Source organism: Poecilia reticulata, linkage group LG20 (genome assembly GCF_000633615.1).
Source record: "Poecilia reticulata strain Guanapo linkage group LG20, Guppy_female_1.0+MT, whole genome shotgun sequence".
Lineage (NCBI taxonomy): Eukaryota > Metazoa > Chordata > Actinopteri > Cyprinodontiformes > Poeciliidae > Poecilia > Poecilia reticulata.
In genome coordinates, this window is record NC_024350.1 from 2840462 (window position 1) to 2867084 (window position 26623).

The following is a 26623-nucleotide window of genomic DNA, read 5'->3' on the forward strand; positions in this document are numbered from 1 at the left end:
TGTATGCTTAAGCAGATATGAGGCAGGTATGGCGAAACCTTAATCTGTGGCTAAACAAGTTACTCAGCAGGTTGTTGCTAGGTAACCATAGAGTGAGTGAATTAGTTGATGTCACCAACCTTGCTTAGCTCGGTGTGAGAGGCTGAGCGGCGTCCAGTGAATATCTTACATATTCAATATTGGAAATTCTAGAAGACATTTTATCTATTTTTAAAAACATATAACATGTTTACAGCGATATATATTGTTACAAATTTAATATCCAGTCCTATCTGGACCTGCAGAATGTGACGACAAAAAAATCTAACATGTGTGAACACAATACACGAGATTTTGCGAAGCTAGGGTGAGGAGTTTGATGTCGTCCACATTGCTAAAGCTGACAACTTGAGGACAAATGCATGAAGCAACCCTTCCATACAGACCGTAGCGCTGCAGGGCTCCCCTCCCTCCGATCTCCTCTGCCGTTTGGAGCTAAACAGACAGAGGCTTGTGTTACTGTCAGAGCGCATTTGATGCACACTGTGTTATAAACAGCTACGCCGAGTGGCTCCTCACCCATCGGAGCCCACCTAGAACAAATCAAGGCCGGTGTTCCGTTTCATGGTCCTGTCTGCTGCGGGTCGTCCGCTGAAGGTAACTGTGCTTTCCTAACAGAGGACTCTCCCATCTATTATTCACTTTCACAGTTCTCCTTTTGCTTTTATCTCTTTGTCATCTCTATTTAGCTTTTTTTTAAGGTCTTTTTTAACACTTTCTTATGACGTTGGATACTCAGGGACAGATATCACAAACGTCTCTCTGTCCAGCAGCCGCGCATACGAGCCGAACCTGCCGATGACTAAATGCGATGTGTCATCTTGGAAAAAGGCAGCTATCCACTGGAGATCAAAGCAAGTGAAACTATGGAGTGACTCAGAGAAGACACGTCAGGGACCAAAGAGCAGCACACACACACACACACACGGCGCTGTGAGTTTGCCGACTCTGTGCAGACAATCAAAACCTACCAAGAATAATGACGATATTGTGATATGTTTTTAGAGCCTTTGGAGATGCGTCACACGTCTCCTAACAACTGATTGGTATCATGGAAGTCCACTGGAGAGTTTCCTGTCAATTAATATTTAAATATATAATAGTAATGACTAACCAAGACTAACTTTGGAAAACACACAGTGCTTTGTGATCATTCTAAAGATCGATACAAAGCTGAGTATTATTGTCGGATTTATAGTTCAGTACTTTAGTTTATATTTTCTTCTCCGAATGAAGGAATTAAAATGTCCAATATCAAGAGCGTACATTTTCAATGTGAGAGTAGCATTTCATATATTTCTAATGTTTGCTCTGAAAATGTCTTTCTTTCAGATACAATTTGTTCATTTCCCTCATTAGCATAGTTTTTTATGATCTATTCGGTCAGCTTAAAAAATGTTTCTGAAACTATAATATTCAAATCTCAAATATGAATTTGGCCGACTATTAACTGTTGAAGGAAAGACGGTATTCCTGTCTAGGTTATATGCAGTTTACAGTTTCAGACTCAGGTATCCTATAAACAGTTGTGTGTAGTAGAAGGTAATAGGGGAATTATTTCATTTATATACTGCTACATTGTTTTCTGTTACAGTTGGTTAATTATTAAAAAAAACACTTTAATTTGCCTAAAATCGTTGTCCTGTATTTTATTTCAATCATAATCAACTGAAGTCGTATCCCGAAATTATTCGATGTTAATGACAATGTTTAAGTATCGTATCGGTATTCCTTTCAGCTATATCTATTTACTTGGTATTGGATCGATACCAAAGTTCCCAGTTACACACACCCCTACTTTGCCACAGTTCGTTATCCATGAACTTTCTCAGGTTTCGTCATCTCTGCTTTGTTAAAATGGAAGTTTAATGTGGAAACGCTCGACGTAATGGTTGTGACATGACTGGAATGAATCAATAAAACGAATGAGTGAAATTAATTTTACGCAATAGACTAGCAAAAAGTAGAGTCTTATTGTGATGGAGAAACTAATTTTGATTAAAAATAGCATGGGACCTGTGGAGTTTCACAGTTCAGCTGAGACAATGTGTCAACAACACAACTTTACAAATCTGGCCTTTATAGAAGAGCGCTGAGAAGAATTTGCCACAAGTCCTGTAGGACACGCAGTCAATATGTGGAAGAATGAGCAGACACTTCATATCTGGCCAGGTGAAGCCAAAATGGAACTTTTTGACCCATATTAAAAAAATGCTTCTTTTGGAAGAAAAGTTAAACATAACCCTTAACCCTCTAGGTTTGATTTTTACTGTCCAACCAGCCAATTTTAGATCAGACAGGATTTTTATCAAGAGAAAATACTTTGTTTCACTTTTGTAATTGTTACTTTTGGAGTTCTACGATGCTTCTGACTGTCTCATGCTACAGCAATGCTTGTTGGTTCTGATTCTTGTTTTGTGTGGCAAATGGCCTCCTTCCTTGTTTGTTGTCCTTAGTAAGGCTACATATGCAGCATTGAGTTGCATCCTTGACGAGATTTACATCATATGTATTGCGATGTATTTTCAGTCTATTTTAGTGCATTTCAAACTGATGTTTTGTCAAGTTTAATCACAATTTTATTAATTTTTTCTTTCTGAGAGAAACTCTGCGGGCAAAGAAATCTCTCCTCACACATCCAGCATTTCGAGGAGCATTGAAGAGATCCGTCTCCAAATTGTTCAGCCTGCTCCTTCTTCAAAACGCCGAAGCGGAAACGAGCAGAAGCGCCAGTCACCCTCTCTCCCCCAGCCGCGAGTCAGGTGTGCACTTTCGTAGTCAAAGAGAGGCGTGAATGCGGAACAAATGAAGCCTCCGGTGCGCCGATTCAAACTTTCACGTCTCCATAATGACCTCACTCTCCTACGCCATTACTCATCATTCATGGAGCCTCGGCTGCGGTGGGAAGCTGCTGCTGCTTTCTCCTGCATGAGACAGAAGGCGATTGGGAGGACTGGGGAGGGTTGACGGGTTTTGTGTGACTGAAATAAAGTCATTTGGAGTAGTTTGGATTACGACTCCCTCTCAGAATAGTAGCCGTATTTACCTTCGTGTGGCATTTGCCTCTGGTTTGAAAAGCATATTTTTAGTCTAAACCTTAAATATGCATTGATTTCTGTAGGACTTGATGATGGATGGGTGGCGAAACAAAATCTCAACCCTTCATCTCTCTCTGTGAGGCGTTCACAATCTTCAACATACTGTAGATAGTTTTGGGGGTTTTTTTTCCATAAGACTTTTTAACACAAGGATGTAAGCTGAAAATCGGAAAACAAAAATTGTGCAGGTATGACGTTCTGTTTTTTAAATCTCACCAAAAAATGCATATTGGTTTCCAAGCCCATTAAAGCTGAGTTCACACATAGCCACGTGTTTGCTCTTTTTGCTGGTGAGGCAAAAGTGGTGTGTTTTGATCCAGCACCAGGAGGAACGTAAACAAAATTACCTCAACGATACAACAACTATCCAACAACCTAAGGGTTCTGAAAACTACTTCAAGTCCGTTATTCCATCATGAGAAGATTTGTCAGTATTTAGGACAGTTCTCTATCCTTCCCAACGATTTCACCCTCAGGTAAAGCCATGCAACAGCCAGAGGGCTTAAAGACGTCAAAAGCTTAATTTCAGACAGCCAGAATGCTAAATGTTGGAATTTATGACTGGACTTAAATAGGTCAGTTATGCTAGCTTGACTTTGACAATCTTAACATGCTTCAGTTCAATTAAAATGAAAGGCAAACAATGCACCTATTTTCTAGCAGACCATCAGTAGCGTGCAACTTTAAGTTAGCTAATCAAACACAGCTGTCTTCAGACCACCACTGATTAATTGCAAAAATAAACATCAAGACAGAAAACATAATACTTTACCGGACTGAATTTTCTGTTCTTTGTGTGGAAAATGTTTGAGTTTTTTGGTGCCGAGTCCTGATAGATGTTAAGTAATCTCTGCTCTGCCATCTAGTAGAACTTTTGTCAGTCAGTTGCTATGGCAAAGGATCTGTGAAGAGTACAAGTGGTTCTGAGTTGTTTTTCTGTGTTCTCTATGTTGTAGCGTGTTGCACTAAGTTAATTGATTTACCGCAGCAGTGTGACTATTTATCTGAACCAAAAGAGTCACGTTTTTGCCCTCCAGCATCGTGCACTTCTCCGAAATTCCGAGATGTATACAACAACCTGCAATGTGACTGTTGGATTTTTTTTTTTTTTGCCGCCCCCCCAGTCCCTGAAAAAAAAAAAAAAAACTCTCGGGGGGGTTTACATTTGTGTTATTTGTAACATGTTTTGCATTCCTATCCTGACACCCCTGATGATAAGGAGCTCTCCACACTGTATGGCCTTTGACCTCTAGGCACGCTCCGGGTCAGATGGAACTTATTAGTAAGCTGCAAGAGAACCGTCTTTGAAACCACAGCATTCGTGTGGATTCTGGGCTTAGTTCGCGGGAACAGACAGCACCCGAGATTATTTTATATGATGACACAAGACATACCATCATCCTGTTGGCGCCAAATCAGAGAAACGACAGCAAAACCCTTTTAGCTTGTCTACACGCGAGCGTTCTGCGGCTCCATTATTCAGTACGTTGGTGACAGTTTGAGAACTAAATATATCTGTTCTTGTTCCCTTTAGCTCTGCTTGACTGTACATTCATTTAAAGTGAATTTTTTCCCCCTTTCTTTCAAACGAGCAGGTGAACAATGATGAAGGCTCAAAAAGGAGAAGTTTACTTGGCACCTCTGAATCAAATCAGTTACCGAAGTGACTGAGTGTGTATATTAGAAAGATCCGTCAGCTTTTGTTTTATGAATTCCATGTATGGAATGTTTTAGAACTGATCAAAACAGAAATATCCAACAGATAGATTAACTGTTTAATGTGAAAATTACTAACATTGTCAAGCCTTTTCCACGGAGGATATAGACTTTAGAGACCTGGATTGCACAACAGCAGGAAAAGAAAATATCAGAATCTTGTTTCCTCTTCACATTAAGTCAATTCTGATATTTTTATTTCCAAGACACTGAGTGCACAGGAATTTCTCCCCCCCATCCTTTCTGCTGGCAGTATTATCACAGCATCAACATTCACCGCAACATTAGTGTCACTCTTAAGTAGCCAAGGAAAGTGCTTGTCGTCCGATAAAAGTGCTTTTCTTCCCTCCATGAAAATAAATTTATGTACAAGCACAGAGCCATTTTCATTTCACTCAGTCACTTTTTTTAGTCCCCTTTCAGTCTTGTTTTGTATTTCATGTAAATTCTGGGCAGCCAAAGATAGTTTTTTTTTATTTATTGAACTAAAAGACGTGGTTTAGTTTGGTTTTTTTTCCCAGCACATACATACTACACATAAAATGTGTCTAAACATCAAAAACTTATTTTTAGCAAAATTGGGCAACATCCTAAAATGATGCATTCACAGTATAGCATACCATTAAGAAACCACTTGCAGTTTTATTAGTTTTTTTGTCACATATGGATGTTTGTAATTATCAAATAGATTTGAATTTCAGACACAGAAATCCTGAGTTAATACACCAATTTGATCCTGTACTAAATCCTGAATTAAACCACTTTTAGTTCAATTTTGCAAGACATAAAGAGAAACTTTGTCATGTTTTGACAACATGAAGTAGAGGCTGAAACATCTCAGGAAGTAGCACATCTCGACCTGATCAAAAGGAATTTTGTCCTTGTGGCAAAAACCTGTGTTGAAAGTTAGAGCTGTATGTTGGGGGATGTCAAAAATGTTAATGCACCGTCTGGAGGTCTATAAAAGAGACTGTCTACAGACCAACAGGAATCCATGTATGATTTGGCCATTGCTCTCCATGACTTGTTTGTTACAAGCTTGACTTTGAAATTCACCCTTTTTCCCTGCTTAAGAGGCCGTTCTACCAAATACTAGAAAATGTCAACTTTTGGCTTTAAAGACTTTAGATATTGAAACTTCCGGTTGTTGTGGATAAATGGGCAAATATATTTAATCACAGGACATTTAAAGAACTGTGTACAATTAAAATAAGCAAAAATATCCAGGTGGAGATTTGAAACTTAGGTCTTATAGTGTTTTAATGTGTGTTTTCAATTCGCTTAATAAATTAGGCCGATCATAACAGTAGCGCTGTTATTGCATCAGCAGAAATCAGAAACGATTTTCATTTCATCCCATATCATAGAATTGAACCATAAATCTGACTCATTAGCTGCACAGACTATCTGTATTTTTATATTTTGGTTTTAATACACAAATAGATTATCTTTCCTTCCCTCCTTGGAAACTGCGGGTTCAGAAGTTGCTTTGTTAGGAATTTACACCCTCAACATTCCCGCTCCACTTCCCTCTCTCCCCACACAGTCCGACGGCTCGTGTGCTTGACTCCCGAAACTTCTGACTAGCCATGTTCTTCAAACATCATGCCGCAACCAAAGCATGGCAGGAAGACAGATAGTCCCTTCTATGTATAGTGACAAACAAATTAGTGCAAAGATGCCGCTCGCTGCATACCAGATGTGTCGGGCTCTGTGGCACGGAACAGCCGATGAAAAACTGCCCGCGTCCCATCTGTGCCGTGCAGCCAGCGTCGGTGCAGCAATTTGCGTTGAACAAAGTAGTGCAAACAGTCCACCTGATTATATGTGTCACGATGTGAGGTGTGCAACACTGGTGGAGGAGATCACACAGGAGTTTTATTTGATTAGGGGTGTCATTTAACTGGGACGGAAAAGATAAATGAGAGAAATACTGTTCCCTCTCTTGGCATCACATTTTCAAAAAGCTTTGTATTTTGTGCTAGGCATGGTGTGTTCACCAGTCGGAAACGCCATGATATGCACCATTAAATCATCCAATTTCAGTCACCAGTATATCTCTTGGAGCATTTTTTGGACATAGAAATTTTCGCCTAATTAACAGAGGCGGGTAAAATACCCCAAAAAGTGTACTAGAGTAAGAGTAGCTCTACTTCAATAAATATTTTACTCAAGAGAAAAAGCAGCCATCCAAGAAAATACTCAAGTAAGAATAAAAAAGTAGTTGGTAAAAAAAGGCTATTGGAGAACTGAGTAACTGATCAAAAATATCAATTATTTGATATTTAAAGGGGCATTATTATGTATTTTCCATACTTGGTGGCCTGTGAAGCAGGCACATAGTGAAATTTTAAAGCCAAATCAAGTAACTATGTTGCTTTCAGTTGTTATAAAAATGCTATCTATATCAGGTATGACTTTAAAAAAATTTCACTTCATAATTTATCGACTTAAAAGGTCTCTGTCACTTTAAGAAGCTCCTGCTCTTTCTGAAACTCCACCTACAGGAAGCCTTCATACCATGGCTCTTCTATTTACTCAATAACATTTTTACCGGCGTTGTACTGAGAAGTAGCTCCTGTAATGAGCTCAGCAGATGTTCCACCGGGTGTTTGCTAATTGCTGCCGGCTAGTCTGAAGGAGCAGATTAGTGGAGACGTTGGGGAAGGGCTGTTCTGTGAGGTGGAAGCTTGGAAAGCTCCAAAGACTCGAAGGCAGAGCTAGGACCACCCAATAGCTGAATGGTTGCCACGGGAGATTAAAGGATTTCTCAAACATTCATGAAAGAATCAAGGCAACACTCCAGGTATGATTTTGATAAGGGAATAACATTATAAAATGATGTAGAGCTTGAAAAATCAATTTTACAAAATACCGCCCCTTTAAGGCTATAAACACATCTCTATCAGGGGTATCAACCAGCATGGATTTTGCTGTATGCTACAAAATGCTATCTATATCAGGTATGACTTTAAAAAAATTTCACTTCATAATTTATCGACTTAAAGGGCCTCTGTCACTTTAAGAAGCTCCTGCTCTTTCTGAAACTCCACCTACAGGAAGCCTTCATACCATGGCTCTTCTATTTACTCAATAGCATTTGTTTTCTTTGAGACTCTTTCCAGTGGTTGTACTCCTCTTGAGTGTTTTCCCTTTAGCTCAAACTGCCAGCTCTCTTGCACTGAAACAACTTGCATCTAACCTCACACCTACCGGTTGACTCCCACACGCTCTGAGATCGGAGACCCCATGCGGGGGGTGGGGGTCGCATCACCATCTGAGCACCGGGTCAGGTTGCTCATCCGCCTATTGCTGAGGCAGCCAACAAAGTGGCACAACACTCACCCCCCTCTTTTGCCTGCGACTCGGCAGTGGGAAGCGATCCGCGCGCAAATCCGTTGAAAGTCGAGAGCAAAGGCCTCGCAAGGCAAACCCTAGCGTTTGAAATTCAAGCAGATGACGGCGCCACGCTCGCTGACAGAAACAGGGATAACCGTGGGAGGGGAGAGGAGCTTCGGCGGCAGCGGCACTGCCGAGACGCTTCCTGACCTGCTTAGTGTCATTACGCCGCAGACTTATCTCGCTCGCTCTGCCTTGTAAATACACTCGAGTGCTTGTTATCAAACGAGCAGCGCGACAAACCTCATCCAGGTTCGAGTCTTCGGCTTCCTCGGCGTGCTTGTAAATGAGTCATTCTCATGGATGACAACCGACATTAATATTCTGTTAAGCAGGGGAGCGGGTGCACATTAAATCCTCCTGTTATCAGGCTGCCATCATGGGCTGCACACAAGTTTGTTTTGTTGGTGTTTTTTTACAGGGTGTTATGACTAGAGGAGGGAATCAGACCTGTTCGCTTTTTATTGCCGAAAGGTAAAGAGCAGAAGAAAGACTAGAGAGCATCTTTGCCTTTTTCTGCTCCTGCTCAAGCAGACATACCAATGGGGCTAAGTTAGCCTTTTGGGTCCGATGGCTCTGTGTTGCAGGCATTTGGATCACCCCGAGGTGCCATTGTTCAGTTTTTGCTGTTCTGTTGCTAAAAGCTTTTGGAGTCAGGCTCAATGGCATTCAAAGGTAGTAGACGTTTTTCGATGCCCATTGGAAGAAAAAAAAAGTACCTTTTTTTCTTTTTCTTCGTTCCTACAAGAAAAAAACATTTTTATATTGCTCTTGCCTGGGATGTGGCATAAAAAGGCTTTTATCTGGGCTGCGCTCTCGAGCCTAGTGCCTGCATTGTGGCTGTAAGTGCGGCTCTCTGAGGTGAGTGCTCACAGAGATGTGAGGGGTGTTAGGCGGAGGTGCGGACGGAGAGAGCCCGAGACTCGGTTTGATCGTAGGGGCGAGAGAGACTGCTGTCAGGCATGCTGAGCGCGTCCCCGCGGCAACGCGCCGGCTCCTCGCCTCAGCAGCTGGAGAGGGTTCCTCTGAGACTTGCTGTCAGAATGGAGGGGGGGCGGAGCTGAGAGAAAAAGTGGTTTCAATTTCTTCCCTGAGCTTCTGTATGATTAAGCGATTCACTGTCCGCCTGAGTCGGGTTTCTGTGTCCATTCTTCAGTGGAATACGGTGCTCTAGTCTGTGGACATTGCAGTGTCACTTTGGGTGGAGTGGCCCCTCCTGCCACCCGTACCTATACATGCAGACATGCCTGGTTGGATCTTGTCTGTTTTTTTCTGCACAGTTGAACATTAGGACTGGTGAGAGCAAGAAATTCAAAAAGCATCCAGGTCAAAGTCACTCTTCTTATGGTGCGGGAAATAAGTATTTAACATTTGTTCACTGCATTTCCATTGACCATATAGTTGCAAAAATTGACATTTTGAAAATAAATTTGCCTAATGAAAGCACGCCATTTTCACTTTACACAAGTCACATGATCAACAACCGGATGTTGCCACTGGCGCAAACCACAAAGAAAACAGGAAGTAGATGGAGGATCATGGCTACACGGTTTTTATTAATTTATCTTGAGAACACACTCATTTACATTTCTTATTAAATGGAAACACCGTAATTGCAAACATTTTGGGTTTTTGCACATTAACTGAATGTTGACAAAGTTTCACACACATTTATAATAGATAGGCAGCAGGTGACTACATTTATAAAAGGGGTAATTGACATTAAATTCACAGAATATGTCAGTGTGATCTCAAGTCATCCACTCCGCAAAGAAACCAGAACAAATAAGTCAGTAAATAAAATTACTGTTTAATGGAGAATAAGTGAAGCTGATGGAAAGTTACTGAAATCTTTCTGTACTTTAAACATAATTTTCTAGCTGCTAGCTAAAATCGGCTAGCAGTGATATTAGCAAATGTACCTCCTATAACTACAAGTTTAAAACTACAACTTCTCGCTCTCCTTTTTATATTCCTTCCTGGACTTCCAGTGCTGTCACTTAACACACAGGTCTGGGGATTGTTTAAAAGTCCAGTAATATAAAAATATTATGGTAATTAATCACAGCAGAGGTGTTCTGTTCATTTACCAAGTTTTATCATTTCTCCCGATATGAAAAGTTAAATTTTAACGTTAAAAACGATGAATGAGTCTAAACAAGCCCATTCTTTTACACAAAATAACACATAAAAACTTTTTTTTTTGAGCCAACAGATAATAAAATGCGTTACTATCTACCTGTTTATCACTAGTTCAGGCAGGTTGATGAATATTTGAAGGGCCAAATATGACATGGGGCCGTACCAACAAGCGCCAGCACAGGAGCTCTGCCTTTTCTTTTTTTTAAAAGCCAAAGTCAGCATTTTGTCTGTGTAGGAAGTTTTTTTTTAGCAGCCTGAGCAACACCTCAAAAACCAAACTCTGCAGAGTTTCATTTTAAAGATGACACTGACGACTCACAAGCTGTTGGGGACTACACAATGCTTCACTGCAGTCTGAGAATCATGCGCTTGACATTTAAATAGGTGTTTTTATAGAAAGTTTCCTCTTTTATTTTTTCCTCCAAACACTTTATTTTGTTCAAAAGGTTCTATTTTTAGCTTTATCAGTTCACATGATTTGTTTCTAAATGACTTTAAAGAGTTTTTATGCAGTTTGGAGATCAGTGTTGATCTCCAAACTTTCCATAAACTAGGCTCGAGTTTAAGGAAACTTTTTCCCCAACCGCTGGGCCTATTAGCTTATTCCAAGTGAGACTTTATGAAAAACTGTGGAAGATTTCACATCTTCCACATCACATATTTTTATGCATTTTCTTGAATAAGTGGTTTGTATTTCTCATTCTGCTCTCGATATTTTCTAGTTGATCCTCTTTTTAGTCCCTATTGGTTTGTTTTTGGATTTTTTTTTTAAGCTCAACTTCCACATGCAGGCTAAAACATCTGACTAAAAATGAGGAAAAAGACATTCTCTGGCTCAGATACTCTGACACCGGCACTGACAGGTAGGTAACACTTGCATCCTGCAGAGAAAGCCAGTATCCTGTCTGTAACACTCACCAGGTGGTCTGTGTGAGCAGATTTCTTAAGCTGACAATTTTTACTCTGCAGGAAATATCTACAGACCACAGAGACCGTTAAAAAATGTTCTAATGGAAATAAATCACTGCTACAGGAGATTTTCCTTTTTAATTCCTCAAAAGGTTTAAATTAGAAATTCACAAAACTGCAACAGACTTTTAAAAAATAAAGGTGCTTTTAGTATCTCGCATACATTTATCATAACCTGGAATGTTTCAGCCGTAACCTAGAATGAGTTTGTTTTGAAATTTAAGGTAGTGAGCACATTGACACCTTCAGGTTTATCCTCTACTAGCTTGATGGACAGACAGACAGATGGACACAGACTACAACAACTGCAACTCTAACGCCTTTTAAAGGGAATTAAAATGTGTAACAGTTTTTATCCCAGTAAAAGTTTTTTAACTGTTAATTACAAAGGAGACCCTAGCGTTAGCAACATTAGCCAGCCGCAGAGTATGGCTAACACAGTGTTAACAAAGTTTTCTTGTGGTGTCCGAATGTTTTACTGGCCAAAACTGAATAATGAACTACTTTTCAGCAAGTAGCCAGGCTAAGTACCAAAACCAAACTCTTAAAATCTTTTTACCATCGTGTGTTTGTAACTACAGCTGAAATGCTCTGATAAGGACAGAACAGGTTAAGTATCAGCGCCAGCCCAAGATATAATCAAGCTACGCAGCGGCTCCGGATCCAAAATAAACAATAGGCCCTAAATCACAAGTCAGTTTTATAAATGTATTTTGGTAATGTGATATGTGGGATGGTAAATCAGTGTACACTATGAAGACTCCTGAATAAAATAGTTCGTTGTAAACAAAATGATGTTTTGAAGCAGCCTAGCTCCTCTACTTTCTACAACATGCGGAAGTAAGAACAAACTTATGAAATGTATGTCAGCAACAGAAAAACACATTGCTTTTCTCAAAGACAGCATATTTGGTTAAAAAAATATATAATACTGCACATTTCTGGGGGCTTTTAACATGTTTGACAGTAACAGTAACGTAGCTGTGCTGCTCAATGGTAGTTTGATCCCTAAACAATCTTGGACCCGCACAGTTTGGTACCTTGTAGTATAGCTTAAGTGCCCAGTAGGCAACTAACAGGATGTAATTGTTGCATGCACAGGCTTTCAAACTCCGGTTTACATGTCATTGTATTCAAACAAAGGTTTGCAAGGACCCTTAGCCCAATACGTATTATTATGTGGAGATTGTTTTCATCACATAAGAGAATTGGCAGGAATCAAGTTTTAAGTGTGATGTAGGGAGAGGGGATGAAAAAAAAAATTCAGTCTCTCATTTACTGGCTCAGTAGCTTTCAGTCTCGAAAGATACTGAGTGGAAAGTGAGACGGGCAGGTGTTAAACGGAGACAGAGCGAGTGAGTCTGTGATTTCCCCCGGCGCCTGTTTCAATAGTGTCTCCCGTCGCTCATCTGACCCATTCGTTATGCTGAGCCATGGGGAAATCTGATTGGGCTCATTACCCTCTGCTCAGAGCCGGCGTAGGAGGTGCAAGGAGAGAAGGAGCCTGCACTCTGCGGCTCATTGCGAATGGACGCCACGGCCGCTCCTGTCGCTATCAGGAGTTCACGGCCATCTGCCGAGGTTCTCCCCTATCTCGGCCCACCTTGTCCTCTGTCTCAGCCTCTGTGCCGCGGAAACAAATGAGGACCGTCTCCTCTCAGCGCGGCGGCGGAGAGGATGGCCGTGGTGAGCTGAGGCTATCGGCATGAATTGACTCCCATCATTAAGGCCTGCTGCTGAACGAGAAGGAATGGCTGATGCATACCGTGAAGGACATGCAGAGTAACGGTGGAGGGAGGGGGGGCATAAGCAGAGGTGATTGGTGGGATATTTGATGAACTTCATAGCAGGCTGGATTTTTTATTTATTTATTTTTTTCCTACTTGACTTTGAAGTCATGCTTACATGGAGAGGATTTCACCTTAGCTTGACCGCATCTCAAGAAGTGACAATATTTCCAACAGTTTTTTTTCTATTAGAGTCGCTCTCTGCTCAAGAGATATTTTAAGGATTAAGCTTTTACATGCTATCAGTCGGAACTCGGAACTGACTGATTTTAATTTGGAATGGCATAAGATGAAGGATTGCTTTCAAAGTTATTTTTTGCCTTCCTATGCCTGTTTGGTCCTTGCTTTCTTTATCTTTTCAATAATACATGGACAGATTTGTGTTGATTTCTTTTCATGTGTGGTCTGCTTGGGTTATCGCTAACATATATTGGGAATTTCATGCCGTTAGCCTGGTAAGGGATACATTTAGTGACATTGACGTGTACAAGGACTTAGCAAGTAAACGTGAACTCCAAGGAATGCTTAAACCCAACATGAAACTCCAGGTGGATTTAAGCTAATATTGTTTTCTTAGTTAGTCCAATATAACTCAGGTGTTTTACCGTTGGCATCTCTTTAGTGATACATCACGCTCAAACTAAGACTGTACAAATATCCTACGTGACTCTGGAAAAGCCCAATTTCCTCCAAAATCCTGACAAAAACCTGCCTGGGATGCAACTTGGTCGTCTTTGAGATGGGAGCGTACCCAGTCAGCCCGCCTCATGAACCTCCACAAAGGCCCTGGCAGCATTTCCACTGTGACCTCTTATTTTCTCCCCCACATACGTCCGCAACATCAGAGCCATTGAAAACATCACGATATTTCGCACTCAATAGCTACTTCCTGAGGCGTTTGACGTGAACTGTGCTCCATTGAAAGTGGAGAAAAAGGGAGCGTATCGTAGGGTTGCATGAAATTACGCAGCCCTGAGGAGAGGAGACAAAACCTCTGTTCCGACGGTGAATGCGAGTCTGGTTCAAATGAAAGTCCTTTGAATGGAGTATTAAAAGGGTCTGTTAAAGCTTTCATACAGCTCAGTGATGTGTCCAGCATATCATCAAGCAATGAGGATGTGCATTGAATCTCATTCCTCTTTATTATATTGTGTTCCTTTTTCTTGTGTGATGATAGTTCATCAGTCAGCGCCGCTGGCTGTTCGACGTTGATACGGTTCAAAATTTCATGAAGCTTTGAATGACTTGTCATTAAACTTTTGCACAGTGCGCTACCCACCAGCGACCTGTTCTCCACTCTGTACTACTGCCATGAGCTATGAAGACCTGTTGGGATCTCAGTACTTAGTGAAAATTAGTGAGGTCGTGTATTTCCTCTAAAATATCCAAAAGCAGACATCCTGTTCTTAGCTGAACTGCTCAGAACAAAACACGTTATAGGGCTGTCAAAATAAACAATAAATCAACTAATAACATGATAAAACAAGCTCAATAATTTAATGGTTTTCTCAAGTCTCTGTCTATTCTTATTCTGCTTAGCAACCCAAACATTACCTTTGATCAACATTTAGATTTACTTTATAGAACCAAACATGGAGAACCGACTTAGTTTTTAGGCATCACTAATCCTACCAAACATGGAGAACCAAAACTTAATTTATACTTTTTTTTTCTTTTTGCTCTTTCCTTTGGTTTACTGTTTTGTTTGTGTTTCCTTCTAATTCATGTAAAGCATTTTGTTGCTGAAAATGTGCTATATAAATAAAATTGCCTTATTTCTACCAAAAAATAGATGACAGAAGTCTTAATTCTGGTGCTTTGGTCACAGAGACTTCATAATTAATTCAGTTTATTTGTCGTTTCTGTTGTTTCGTTGAATTATTTTGGATATTTAAAATGTCTTCCAGTTCCAGTTTTAAAGGTTCATTAGAATTTGAGAATCTCTTCTTGCATTATTTTCTATTTCCATTACAATGTTATTTTTTGAAAATGGTCTCAAAACAACAATATTATCGTTTATCATGATGACGTCTGTGACAATTTATCGTTGGGGAAAAATTTATCGTGTGACAAGCCTATCTCTAACCATAAGCAATGGCTTTGAATACTTATGCAAGTGGTTTACTATTTTTAATACATCTGCCAAAAATCTTTAAAACTGTTTTCCACATTGTAATAATGGAGTATTTGTGTGTAGAGTTTTGAGGGACTAGATTAATTTTTAATACATTTTAGGATATAGTTGCAACATAAAATGTGGGCAAAATATGAATCACTGCATGTACTTCCACTGTATATCTAAAAAAAAAAAGAAACTAAGAAAATCACATCTAACTGCATTTTCTGCCTCGCCTGACGTTTGTGTTTCATGTGTTCGCCTGTGAAACAGATTAGGACATTGATTTGGCTTATCCCCTCAATTACTAAAATATGCAGCAGTGGCCTCTCACAGTAAGCACCCAACTATATAATGTAGCTCCGATTGTGTGAAGCTGTTGTGTCTGATTGCCAGCTAAGCGCTTTAGCTTGGCAGAAGCCGTTAAACGGTACGCTTGGACCGCTCTGCGGCGCGGGATTACCAAATCTGCAGTTGATTTCTGTGTTTTCGGGCTACACTGGGAAAGCTCAGCCATCCTCTGTGTTAATTGCCTCAGAGCGCGCTCTAATTTCATGGTTCATGTGAACTACTGTCTTTGCTATCTAAACGTACATGGATAGACTTTGTGTAGGCTACAACCATACCTCTATAAATCCTTAAATTTGACCGAGTAGTACGTCACATTTCATCCTCTCTTTCTTTTCTTTTTTTTTTTTTTCTAAAAATGAACCTTTAGAGACTTTAGAAACAATACAGATTGGTTTGGAAATGGCCTCAGTGACGCCAAGGGAGTCATTAAGGGCCAAATTGCTGCTTGTGTTGAGCTGTAGTCCATAATTAGGTCAGAATGCAAGTGCTCGTATTGTGATGTTGGCCCACAAGGACTCGCCAGTGTTTGGAGTGTAACCATGTGTGTCACAGTGACTCATTGAGTCCCTCTAGTGCTGCTGCTCTGCTAATAGAGGAGACCTCGTTCACAACCTCACGCTCTTATCAAAACGACTTTACAGCCCCCGTAATGTGAGGCCCCCAATTTACGCAGCGTTTAGCTGTTTTGAACTCTCGCCCTCATGAGTCTTGGCTCATGAGGGCGAGGGAAAGTCGGGTGGAGGAGTTAAAGGGGGGCGGTGTGCTAAAAGCTTCGAGAGTATAACGACACCTGGCTCCAACTCTGTAAACTCATTCTGGCTCTTTTTCAACTTCCTACTTCATCACCTTGCTGTACAAGTCCATCTCAATCCCCCCACCCCCTCCTTCTTGCCTTTCTCTTTTATTGATCATCAGCTGGCGTTGGGAGGAGAGAGGAGGTTTAATTAAGGAGCCAGACTGGTCTGTCAATTTTACTCAGCGCTGTGCGGAGAGCACCAGACCAAGCGATGGTCCTAATAGGGCTTCACACTGTAAACAACACGCACACCTGGACAGCGCGTGGCCTCGAGGGGGAAACTAGACAAGAGGGGCTGTTGACAAGCCGGCTCTGAGGAGAAAAAGTTCAGCTCCCTTTTTGTTTTCTTTTTTCTTTTTTTGTTCAGGCACAATGGTGAGAACACAAGTTTAAGTCTGTGTTACTTCCACAAAATGTTGAATCGATTTGCAGAAAGATTCAGAGCTGGTGGGTAAAACTTTAATCGTGTTGCGAAAAAATCTGAATCAGTTCAAGTTTCAGCTACTTTTTGAAGACCTATAAAGATGCGATACGTGCCTTTTATTATATATGATTTTTACATGTGTTTTGTTAGTTATGTTGGCAGTATTATAAGACAGATCATCTGTGAAAAAATTGAGCTCTTCACAGAAATACACCACTCAGTCAGAAACAACCAATCAGAGCGCTGTCAATCACTCTCATTCTCAGCCCCTCCAATTTACTCTTTGCTAAGTTGCAGCTGGTTCACAACAACATACCCTGCTACCAATGCTAAGGCTAGATAGCATAACCGCCAATAACGACAGATTTAAGGTTTTCCTGTAATTGTAAATTAGCACATTCAGCAGCATACCGAATATTTATTGATTGACAGCACTAAGACCCTCCTCCTGGCTCTGACTGGATGTTTTTGACCAGGAGTGGTGAGTTTTTGCAACATTTTTAGCAGCACTGGAAGGAGGTGGAGGAGCTCGTTTTTAGTTTTCCTGCTAGCTAGCTTGTTTATCGGCTGATCCCCGTCAACAGCACAGGACAACCCAGGGACCACTTCCTGTTGTTGCATCAAAATAAGTCTGAAATCTTGCCAAACTAATAGCATTCACCTTCATATCAGCTAATCCTGGAATTAGAATAAAAGTACTTCACCAGATTAAATCAGCTACTTTGACAAGGAGCTCAATTTATATTGTAAATATCTCTACGTTTTGTATGACGGTTTCAGTTTATAGTGCAAAACAATCAAATTTCAAGACCAAGCATATCTGTCTTTTTCACAACAAGCCTGACAAAAGGTAAAAATAAAACAAAAAAACGTAGCAGCATCTTCGGAGGAAATGAAAAAGCAGGAAACACCAGTTTGTATTTCACTCTGATTTGAGTGTCACGTTCCAGTGTAGGTTTAACGGGGGAACGGCCTCTGGAGCGCAGTCCTCCTCTCACACGCGCGCCATCTCTGCCTCGTTGTCGGGGCCGACAACAATCCCTGGCTTCAATCGATAAAAACATCAAAACAGCTCTACCTCTGCCCTCGTGTTGACTCTGCGTGTCTCTTGTCTCTCCTCCAGAGAAAGTCAGTATGCTGTCGGCATTGATCGCTCCCTTCAAGTACATAAGCCCTGGGACCAGCAGCACGGAGGACGAGGACAGTTTAAGTAAGCTGCTGCACACCTTCTCCGTCTGTCATTGGCAGACCGAGTGTGGAACTGAAATCTCTGTCACCTGCATAATTAACTATTTTGGGGGGCAAAAGGGAGGGAATGAGCTCTTTGATTACAAATGGGTCTTTTAAAAGTGAGCTAATAAATGTTAAATCTGAGTGTTCCTGATGAATAAGTCATCACATCAGATGCCTCGCCTGCCTGCCTGCCTGCCTGCCTGCATGCACGCTCATCTTGAGCTACAATCTGCCCCACCAGTAAGTGACTCCCATCCCACCTTTGAAATTCCTCTGAACGTTTTTGTTCGTTTGCCATCAGAAAGCCAATACACACCACCACTTCTCCGTAACGACGGTTGAAGAGCGTATCGCAGCTGTTTCAGGCTTTTGCTCTCGCAGAGGATAGAAGTGTGAAATAAAGCAGGCTCCAAACCCTTTTTTTCTTGGAAAGTCTTAGCACTCACACACACCCACCCGTTTTCTCCCCTCCCCATTACAAATAGGATTGATGCTCTGCGAGGGCCGCGGGGACCAATGTTTCCTTCTCCCCGACTCAGATTCCGAACCAATTTGGAGGCAGATTACAGGATGATTTGGCAGATAACATCACCATTTCAGAGGGATTTGTATTTTGGTTTTAAAATACTTAAATATAATAGAGCCCTGTGGTATGAAGTGGGCTCGGCTGCGGGTGTTGATTGTAGATGTGTTCATTACCATTTCATTGTGTATCAAGTGGCTCAATCTGCCTTGAGAGATTTTCCTTGATTCATTTTTGTTCAGCCAGGATAAATGAGAGTGTTGCACAGTAATGATTACTTTCTTTCCATTTTATTTTTTGTTTCTTCGGGATTTTTCATCTCTTCCTTTAAAATAGTTTTTGTTTTGTTTTGTTTTGTTTTCTTCCGGTTTGCATTGCAGGCACGAGCAGCGCTGAGGTGAAGGAAAACCGCAACGTCGGGAACTTGGAGGATCTCTCCATCGGCTCCGGAGAATGCCAGTCACTTTTCTGCTCGGAGTCCTCAAGAGGGGCCAGCTCTGGCCTGAAGAGGAAACGGCCACTGGAGGAAGACAACAACGGGCGCCTGTGTCAGCTCCATCTCATCTATAAGAAACTCTCCTGGTCTGAGGCTCCAAAGAACGCCTTAGTGCAGCTGAACGAGCTCCGGCCGGGGCTGCAGTACCGCATGGTGTCCCAGACCGGCCCCGTCCACGCTCCCGTCTTCTCTATTGCCGTGGAGGTTAACGGACTCACCTTTGAGGGTACCGGACCCACGAAGAAGAAAGCAAAGATGAGGGCCGCCGAACTGGCTCTCAAGTCCTTCGTCCAGTTCCCCAACGCGCCCCAGGCCCACCTGGCCATGGGAAACATCTCCAACCCCTCGGCGGACTTCACATCCGACCAGGCCGACTTCCCCGACACGCTCTTTAAGGAGTTTGAGGCGTCGCCGTGCTCCGACGGCCTCGCGCTCTGCGACCCGACGAGCAAGAGCGACCTGCTATCGAGCGAGCTGCTGAGGCACGGACGGCTGCTCTGCCACACGTTGGACCTCATGGTGCAGGCCCAGCAGAGGCTCGGCGGGATCGTCCCGGAGCCCGAGGTGCCGAAGAGCCCCGTTGCGTTGCTCAATGAGCTCCGGCCGGGCCTGCGCTATGCCTGTCTGTCGGAGCGAGCCGAGGGGAGGCGGCCGCGGAGCTTCGTGATGGCGGTGCGCGTGGACGGGAGGATATTCGAGGGCTGCGGTCGCAGCAAGAAGCTTGCCAAGACGCAGGCGGCCCAGTGCGCTCTTCAGGCCCTCTTCGACATCAGGACGGCCCCTGAAGGGAGGACTGGCCTCAAAGTCAGCAGGAAGAGTTGTCCTCATTTACCCCAGGTGAGTGAAGTCACATCCCAAATGCCCGGGTTCTGCTAAGCTTCTTTGGCAAGCCACTCTATGTCCTACAGCGATCCGTAATGACCAAAACAGCAGGCATGCCGCAAAATCCCAAACACCTTCCAAAGAGTAATTAAGCTAGAAATTAGATTGAAGCTAAAGATAGCGGACCGAAGGAGGAAATCGCCGCAGCACAGATAGAGATATGAGAGAGCAAGCAGGGATTTGTCTGGTTACAATTTTGTCCTCTTTTCATTGTGTAGGATTGGATATTGAGTAAACAATATCTGTTTGTCAGTCTGTTTTAATAGAATAGCATGTAAATGAAGCTAATTATTATCCCGGTTCCTCTGACACACGAGAAATCTCCATAACAACCCAAATGAGATTTTTCTTCCTTTTTTTTTTGTTTGTTTAGGGTTTTTTTTCTCCACTGCTGTATGTGTGTGCCAAGCTGTAATTGGGAAGGTTTTGTATTTTTGCAAAATCTCCTGTTTTCTCGTGTGTGGCATCATAGTGTCTACAAACATTAATTCAATTCCGTAGCCCAAAGGAAATCGAAAAGCAAAGAGCAAGTCGACAAACAAACCACTGAGACCAATCCCCAGCTCATTTAGCCAAATATTTAAGTAGCAATCAGAGCAAGAAAACTAGAGGATTTTTGGGGGGAGAAATCTTGGAAAAATTTAAGAAACAAAGGAGATGGTTCTTGGACTTCCTTGCCCTTTGTTGACAGCAAGTCCAACTTTCTCGTAGCTTCTTGCAGCTGGGAAAAAAAATCTCTTGAGGTGCTTAATTCGACTGATTGAATTCTTTTTCACGTGTTTGCACGGAGAGGAAATTATCAACGCCGTCCAGTTCGTGGGTATGCTGACAACCGATAGCAACACTTTTTAAATTCTCCTTTCTGTCTCATTTTATGCAAGGATGTGTAAGCCACCTGCCTCTCCAGGGTCTCCAATTGGAAAATGAAGCTGTTCACATCCAAAGTGTCCTCACCCTTGCGTCTTCCCTCGAAGCCTTTGCTTTTTCCGCGCACCCCCCTGCACCCTGCCGGGTGCGTGTTGAATTAGCGTTCTCTTTGAGCCTCGCAGAAATGAACTAGCGAGGGTGTCCTTCCCCAGAGCAAAACATCAACCCAACAGACCTGCACATGTTTGCCTGGGAGAAACTTCTTCTTTTTCCCCCTGACTGCCACGGTGTCTAAAAGGATTTTAAAAGGATTTGCTGCACCCGTTTAGTTCCAGAGAGCAGTCGTTTGTGGAATTTCTTGAAAGTCAAGCGTGCCGTCTGCCAGCCTCCAGAAAACATTATTATTTATTTTTTTTGTTGTGGTGGGGGGAGGAGGAGAAAAGGACGAACATAATCCATATAATATTTATGCGTGTGTGGACAAACAAGGCGGTGGGGGGTGTTGTACAATGTCAAAGCAAAGCCGCCCAGTTAACACAGCACACTCGCATGTGAGTCAGTCCTGGCGATCGCGCGGATAGCAGCTGACTACCCTGCAGATGCGATGCGGAATTCGGGGGCGGCTGCCAGATGTAGCCTGGGGGTAGTTCAAACGGTGTGGTGTCATGCCAGCTTCTGTGTGCCAGCTCAGACTGTTCTCTTTCCTCCAAATTTCCCACAGTGCTACCTGTTGCACAGTGAAGACGTACTGGTGAAAATGTTCAACACGGCGAATGCTGGCAGGACTTGTCTTTCTTTTCTGGAAAGGCAGAAAAGGGCTCTGCCTTAAAACCTTCCAACAATTAAGATGTCAGAAGTCTGTGGGACAGCCGCTTGGTGCCAGTCATACGCCATGAGCTTCGCTTGTGAAAATGTCGCTGACGATGTGAAAGCCACAGGCTCCAATCAGATGATTAAAGTTGTTGACATTTTGTTGAACTTCTGCTGAGAGTTTTGTGTAACATTAAAGGGGCAGTATTATGTAAAATTGACTTTTGTAACCTTTACATCATGTTATAATATACCTGAAGCATTGCTTTGACTCTTTCACACATTTGAGAAATTCTTTCATCTCCCGTAGCAACCAAACAGGTATCCAAAACGCCTGGGTGGGATGTAGCACCACCTTCGATGACTAAGCCCCTCCTCGGAGCTGTGACCGCTACACAGAGCATAATTCCTCCACTCAGTTCCTTCAGACTAGCCAGCAGCAATTAGTAAACACCTGCTGGAAATGCGCATCTGCTGAGCTCATTATATAAACTACTTCTCAGTGCAACGCTGGTAAAAATGTAGCTAAAATGTTAAAAGAGGAGCCACATTGAGATGACTTCCTGAAGATGGAGTTTCAGATAGACCAAGAGTTTTTGATATACGTATAGAGCATTTTTTAACTGTTAAGTCCGTTACTTGATTGTGCTATTTAATGCCAGTATTTGCCTAGAAAACACATAATAGTGCCCCTTTAAAAATAGCGGATGCTCATTAAGTGCTTAAGTTTTCAATTAGCCTGACAAGAACTCTTTATTGGCACTTTCTTCCTCACTTCAGGAACCTACATATGACAGGAAGTCGAGCTTAACGCTCTCATCCTCATTACTTTGCCAACTTTCTCTGACAAAATCACATGTAGTATTGATTAGGACTTCTAGAAGGGAAATATCACGGCCATTTAATGCCAGTAATGAGGGCAGCATTTCTTCTCACAGAACACTATTTTAGAGATTTGTCTGTACTAAAGGGAGGTTTTCCAGAAGTCTAACATGGACTCAGTTGAACTTGAAGGATTGCAACTAGTATCTGTTCCAACAGTGAAATATTTAGATGCAGCGCAACTACAGAGTTTTATTCTTCTCACTTCCTCCTGGTATCACATCCATACCAAAGAGAGGAAGGAGCAAGAGGGATTGACGAGACAAGCATACAAGCAGGCTAGCAAAAGACTCTGCTGCAGCAATTTCAAGCTATAGTTTTGTCCTCCTACACTCATGTCTAGGAATTAGCTTTAACAACCGGAGCAGAAGCGAAGCTTTGGACTGCAGTTTGCTTGGCATTAAGGACGTATTTATCTACAAGCGAAGGCTTTTGATTTTCTGGTTGTTCATTTAACCCTTTTTATGTTATGGGGAAATTAAACCGGGATCAGTTCTGCTGACGAAACCTCATTCGGATATCAATCCAGTCATTCTCGGACTGAAAATGAACTTAGTCACAAATCGGCAGCGGTATCTAAGGTATGGAAGTAAAAAAAAAAAAAAAAAAAAGGGCCCCTTTCTCTACTGTACATATCCTAAGCTCAGCCTCAATGTCAGCTTCTAGACCTGCTTGACTTTATTATTAATCAGTCATTAGTGAGCAGTCCTTCAGTCCAAGCCTCAGCAATCCAGTTAGCAGTAAATGCCTTTGCTTTATTAAAGCCCGCAATGAAGTGAGAAGGCACTGGAATAATCCTGACACCCATTTTAACAAGTGGAATGATTACCCCACTGTTCGGGCCTTGATTGGCCACTTAATCTCCACTCGCCGTCACAACGCGCCACAGTGTTGCCAAGTCAACCAAGTGTTTGGCCGGCACTGCGACTGTGGGAGGCCAGAGAAGTCAGTAGGTTCGCTTCGTAGAAAAATAGGGACGTCAGTGGCCAGGACGCCGAATTCTGCCACTTTGGACATAGGAAACGTGGTTGCTGGCAGAGCCGAAACGGTATGACTAAGGAAAGACTGCAGATGAGACACTGAGCGTCTCTTTCTGCTAATTCCTTTATCACTAAAGATCAAATGCAGTCTTATGTTCGTTGGTTTCTTTATGTTTAAAATGATGCAATTTGCTTATCTTGAAACGTGAAGCAGCAGCGATGGAGAGGGGATACGGAGCGGTCAAGTGGAGTAATTTCCCTGCCTCCGCCACGGCAAATTGAATATGATTTCAGACACGTGAAGGTGACCCCTGTCAGCGGCTGAGCCTCTCGCAGATTGTTTTCTTTGTCTAATCTCTCCCTCCTCTAATCTGTCTCAATATAAACAGCTGTGACAGGCTGATCATTAATTAATATTGCCACAACAAATTAGCGACAGCGATCGCCCGGCCAAGCACCCTGTCTAAGATAGAAATCCACCAGCTTGGGCGAAGGGAGAGGAGGGGAGGGAAGTGGAGGGAGGTGTGAACAACACATTAGAGAGGAGTTGATTAACAGCTTTGGAGACCTTGCAGATAGCGTTGCACCCACAGCATGTGGACAGCGATGGCAACAGATACACAAATAGTGACAGCTTTTTATGCGGCCGGGTATCTCACAGGATCGCCTGTGATTATAATTACAAATGGCGCGGTGCAAATAGGGCGATGAAACATCTGCATCCATCACCATATGAAGACGCAGTCACAGACAATGGGAAATGGTTCAGGAAGTATAGAGACGTTGCCATGTGATGTCACGCGTGCAAGATCCCGCCCCCTGCTGGACGGAAAAATACCTACTAACATTGGTTTTAGCTGTTAAGTTGTCAGGATAACACACTACATCTGAAACACATGTTTGATATACAGGAGAAAGAGGAACACAGTGCTTTGCTATGACAACTAGATAAGGTCAGGAAAATAAAATTAATTTTTTTAAAAAGCCAGTGAGGGACGAAGGTTAATTATTCTAGCTTGTCTTTGACAAACTTAACATGTAGATATGCTGCAGAATTTGGTGTTTCAGTTCAATTAAAAAAAAAAAAAAGGCAACCCACACACCAACTCTGACAGATCGTCAGTAGAGCAGATGTTTAAATTAGCTAATCAGCCACCACTGTGTTCAGACGATCACTTGTAATTGCAACTTGAACATCAAACATAAAAGCATGATATTGTAATGGACTTAATGTTTTATTCTTCGTATGAAAAATATGTTCTTGTTGTTGTGGTGTTGAACCCTGATACGCTAGTGGAGTTGTTGTTAGTTACTATGGCGATGGGTCCATCTGTAGCCTAGCTAACACACAGAGAGAGAAAGACGAAGAATACAAGTGGTCTTCAGTTGTTCTTCAGCATTTTTTCTCTGTTATTTTCACGTTGCTTTGGCACAGGGTGTTAACTTGGTAATACCTTCATCTCCAGGTTTTGTTTTTGTTGACAGAATTATTCTAGCACAGCAGCACGGCTGAATTGTTTTTCTGCCCTACAGCATTAAGCGCAAAATGTCCAGAAGTAAATGATAACATGACAGGCGTCTGTGGGATCTCAGGATAATATACAATACCAACTTTATTTATAAAGTTGGTATTTATAAAGCGTTTATAAAGCACTTTAAAAACAACCACAGCTGATACAAAGTGCTGTACATTAAAACACAACATAACAATGTTGAGGAGAAGGGAACGTCACAGGGCTGGGCGGTATGAGCCTCGCCATATTCCCATTTGAATTTAAATCTGGACTTTGACTGGACCATTTTGACTTCTTTTTTTCATCCAAACCATTCCATATAGTTTTGTTTGCTAGAACCAACAGAATGACCTTTATCCATGATGCTGTCTGAAATTAAAATACACCGTGTGGCTCTGCTGAATAATTAGGTGCCTTCTCTTGGTAATTGGATGAACTCTGGATTTTTAGTGGTATCAAAGTGGAGTCTGTAATATGTATGTATGTATGCCAGATTTTTATTCATGAAACATTGAAAAACAAATTAATTTTTCTTCATCTTCAAAACTTCAACCTGTGTACATAAAATCAATATAAAATACATCAACGATTCTGGTTGTAATTTGTCAAAATGTGGGAGAATTATTTAGACATTTTAGGTAAGAAATAAGTCTAATCATGCCACCAGCACTCAGATCAGTTCTGTTTTTTATAGCCTAAATAATGACCCAAAGTGAGAGTATGTTGTATGAACCATAAATCAGTTTCCATAGAGCAGCTGAGGCGACGGGCTTTGTTTTTGTTTTCAAACTCACCGTGAGCTCTGACCTCCGCAAACGACAACTAAGATGGGAAATCCTGGCGCGCGTTCATAAGCTATCTCATTACACTTTATCACTTGTGTGCAAAAGTAATGTGAGCATAAAGCAGCTGTTTGCTTCTGGAGCGCCACTTTGCCCTTCTTTATTTTTACCATCCACTTAGCTCATCATTTGGCATTTAATAAAAGAGGAGAGAGAGAGAGAGAGAGAGAGAGAGAGAGAGAGAGAGAGAGAGAGAGGAGATTTCCATGTGAGATCACCAAACAATAATGTTTTGTTTTTTTTCCTTTCCCCCATCCTGTCTGAATGGGGGGAGCAGCCCCAACATGGAAAGGTTAAAATCATCTTCGTCTGTCTAATGTGTATGCAAAATATGACCTATGAGGCTGCGGCCCCGATCCGTCTAATGTACTGCGTCAGCATGCGGCTTTGTGGGGGGAAAATCCCTGAGCACGGAGGAATTGAAGTGGGGTTGGTTGGGTCATGTCACCTTGCACGTACACTATAACACCCCTGTAATCTATTCCAAAAGACGCGCGGTGCTGCCGTGTGCAACCCCTGCTCGTCCTACAGTATCCACAGTCGCAGCTACTAAGTCTTCATTCTTCATGACAGTCCTCCATTACTCCCCGCACCCTCCCTCCCTCCACAAGCTGTGAGCCAAAGCATGGCTATAATCATTCCTGAAGAACCTCTCACACTTCATTAAAAGCATAATCAAGTTCATTACAATTTCATAGGCGTTCAGGTAGCAAATGGCTTCAGATAAATCATGACTATTGGTCCTGTGTGGCTGCCG

At 42.1% G+C, this 26623-nt stretch overlaps 1 protein-coding gene and 1 long non-coding RNA gene across 5 annotated transcripts in view; one reads left to right on the top strand and one right to left on the bottom strand.

Annotated features, from left to right (window-relative positions):
• adarb2 (adenosine deaminase RNA specific B2 (inactive)) overlaps positions 1 to 26623 on the top strand; it is a 210115-nt gene that overhangs the window by 119529 nt on the left and 63963 nt on the right. For all 4 annotated transcript variants that reach the window (XM_017301928.1, XM_008438292.2, XM_008438294.2 and 1 more), the window contains 2 exons: positions 17961 to 18047; positions 18974 to 19926. In XM_017301928.1, coding sequence (XP_017157417.1) covers positions 17961 to 18047; positions 18974 to 19926 — 1040 coding nt within the window. The remainder of the gene's footprint in view (positions 1 to 17960; positions 18048 to 18973; positions 19927 to 26623) is intronic.
• Positions 2602 to 4112, bottom strand: LOC103482257 (uncharacterized). The gene is made up of 3 exons (XR_536431.2): positions 3910 to 4112; positions 3086 to 3296; positions 2602 to 2963 (listed from the first exon to the last, which is right to left on the bottom strand). It is a non-coding gene; the product is annotated as an uncharacterized LOC103482257 (long non-coding RNA).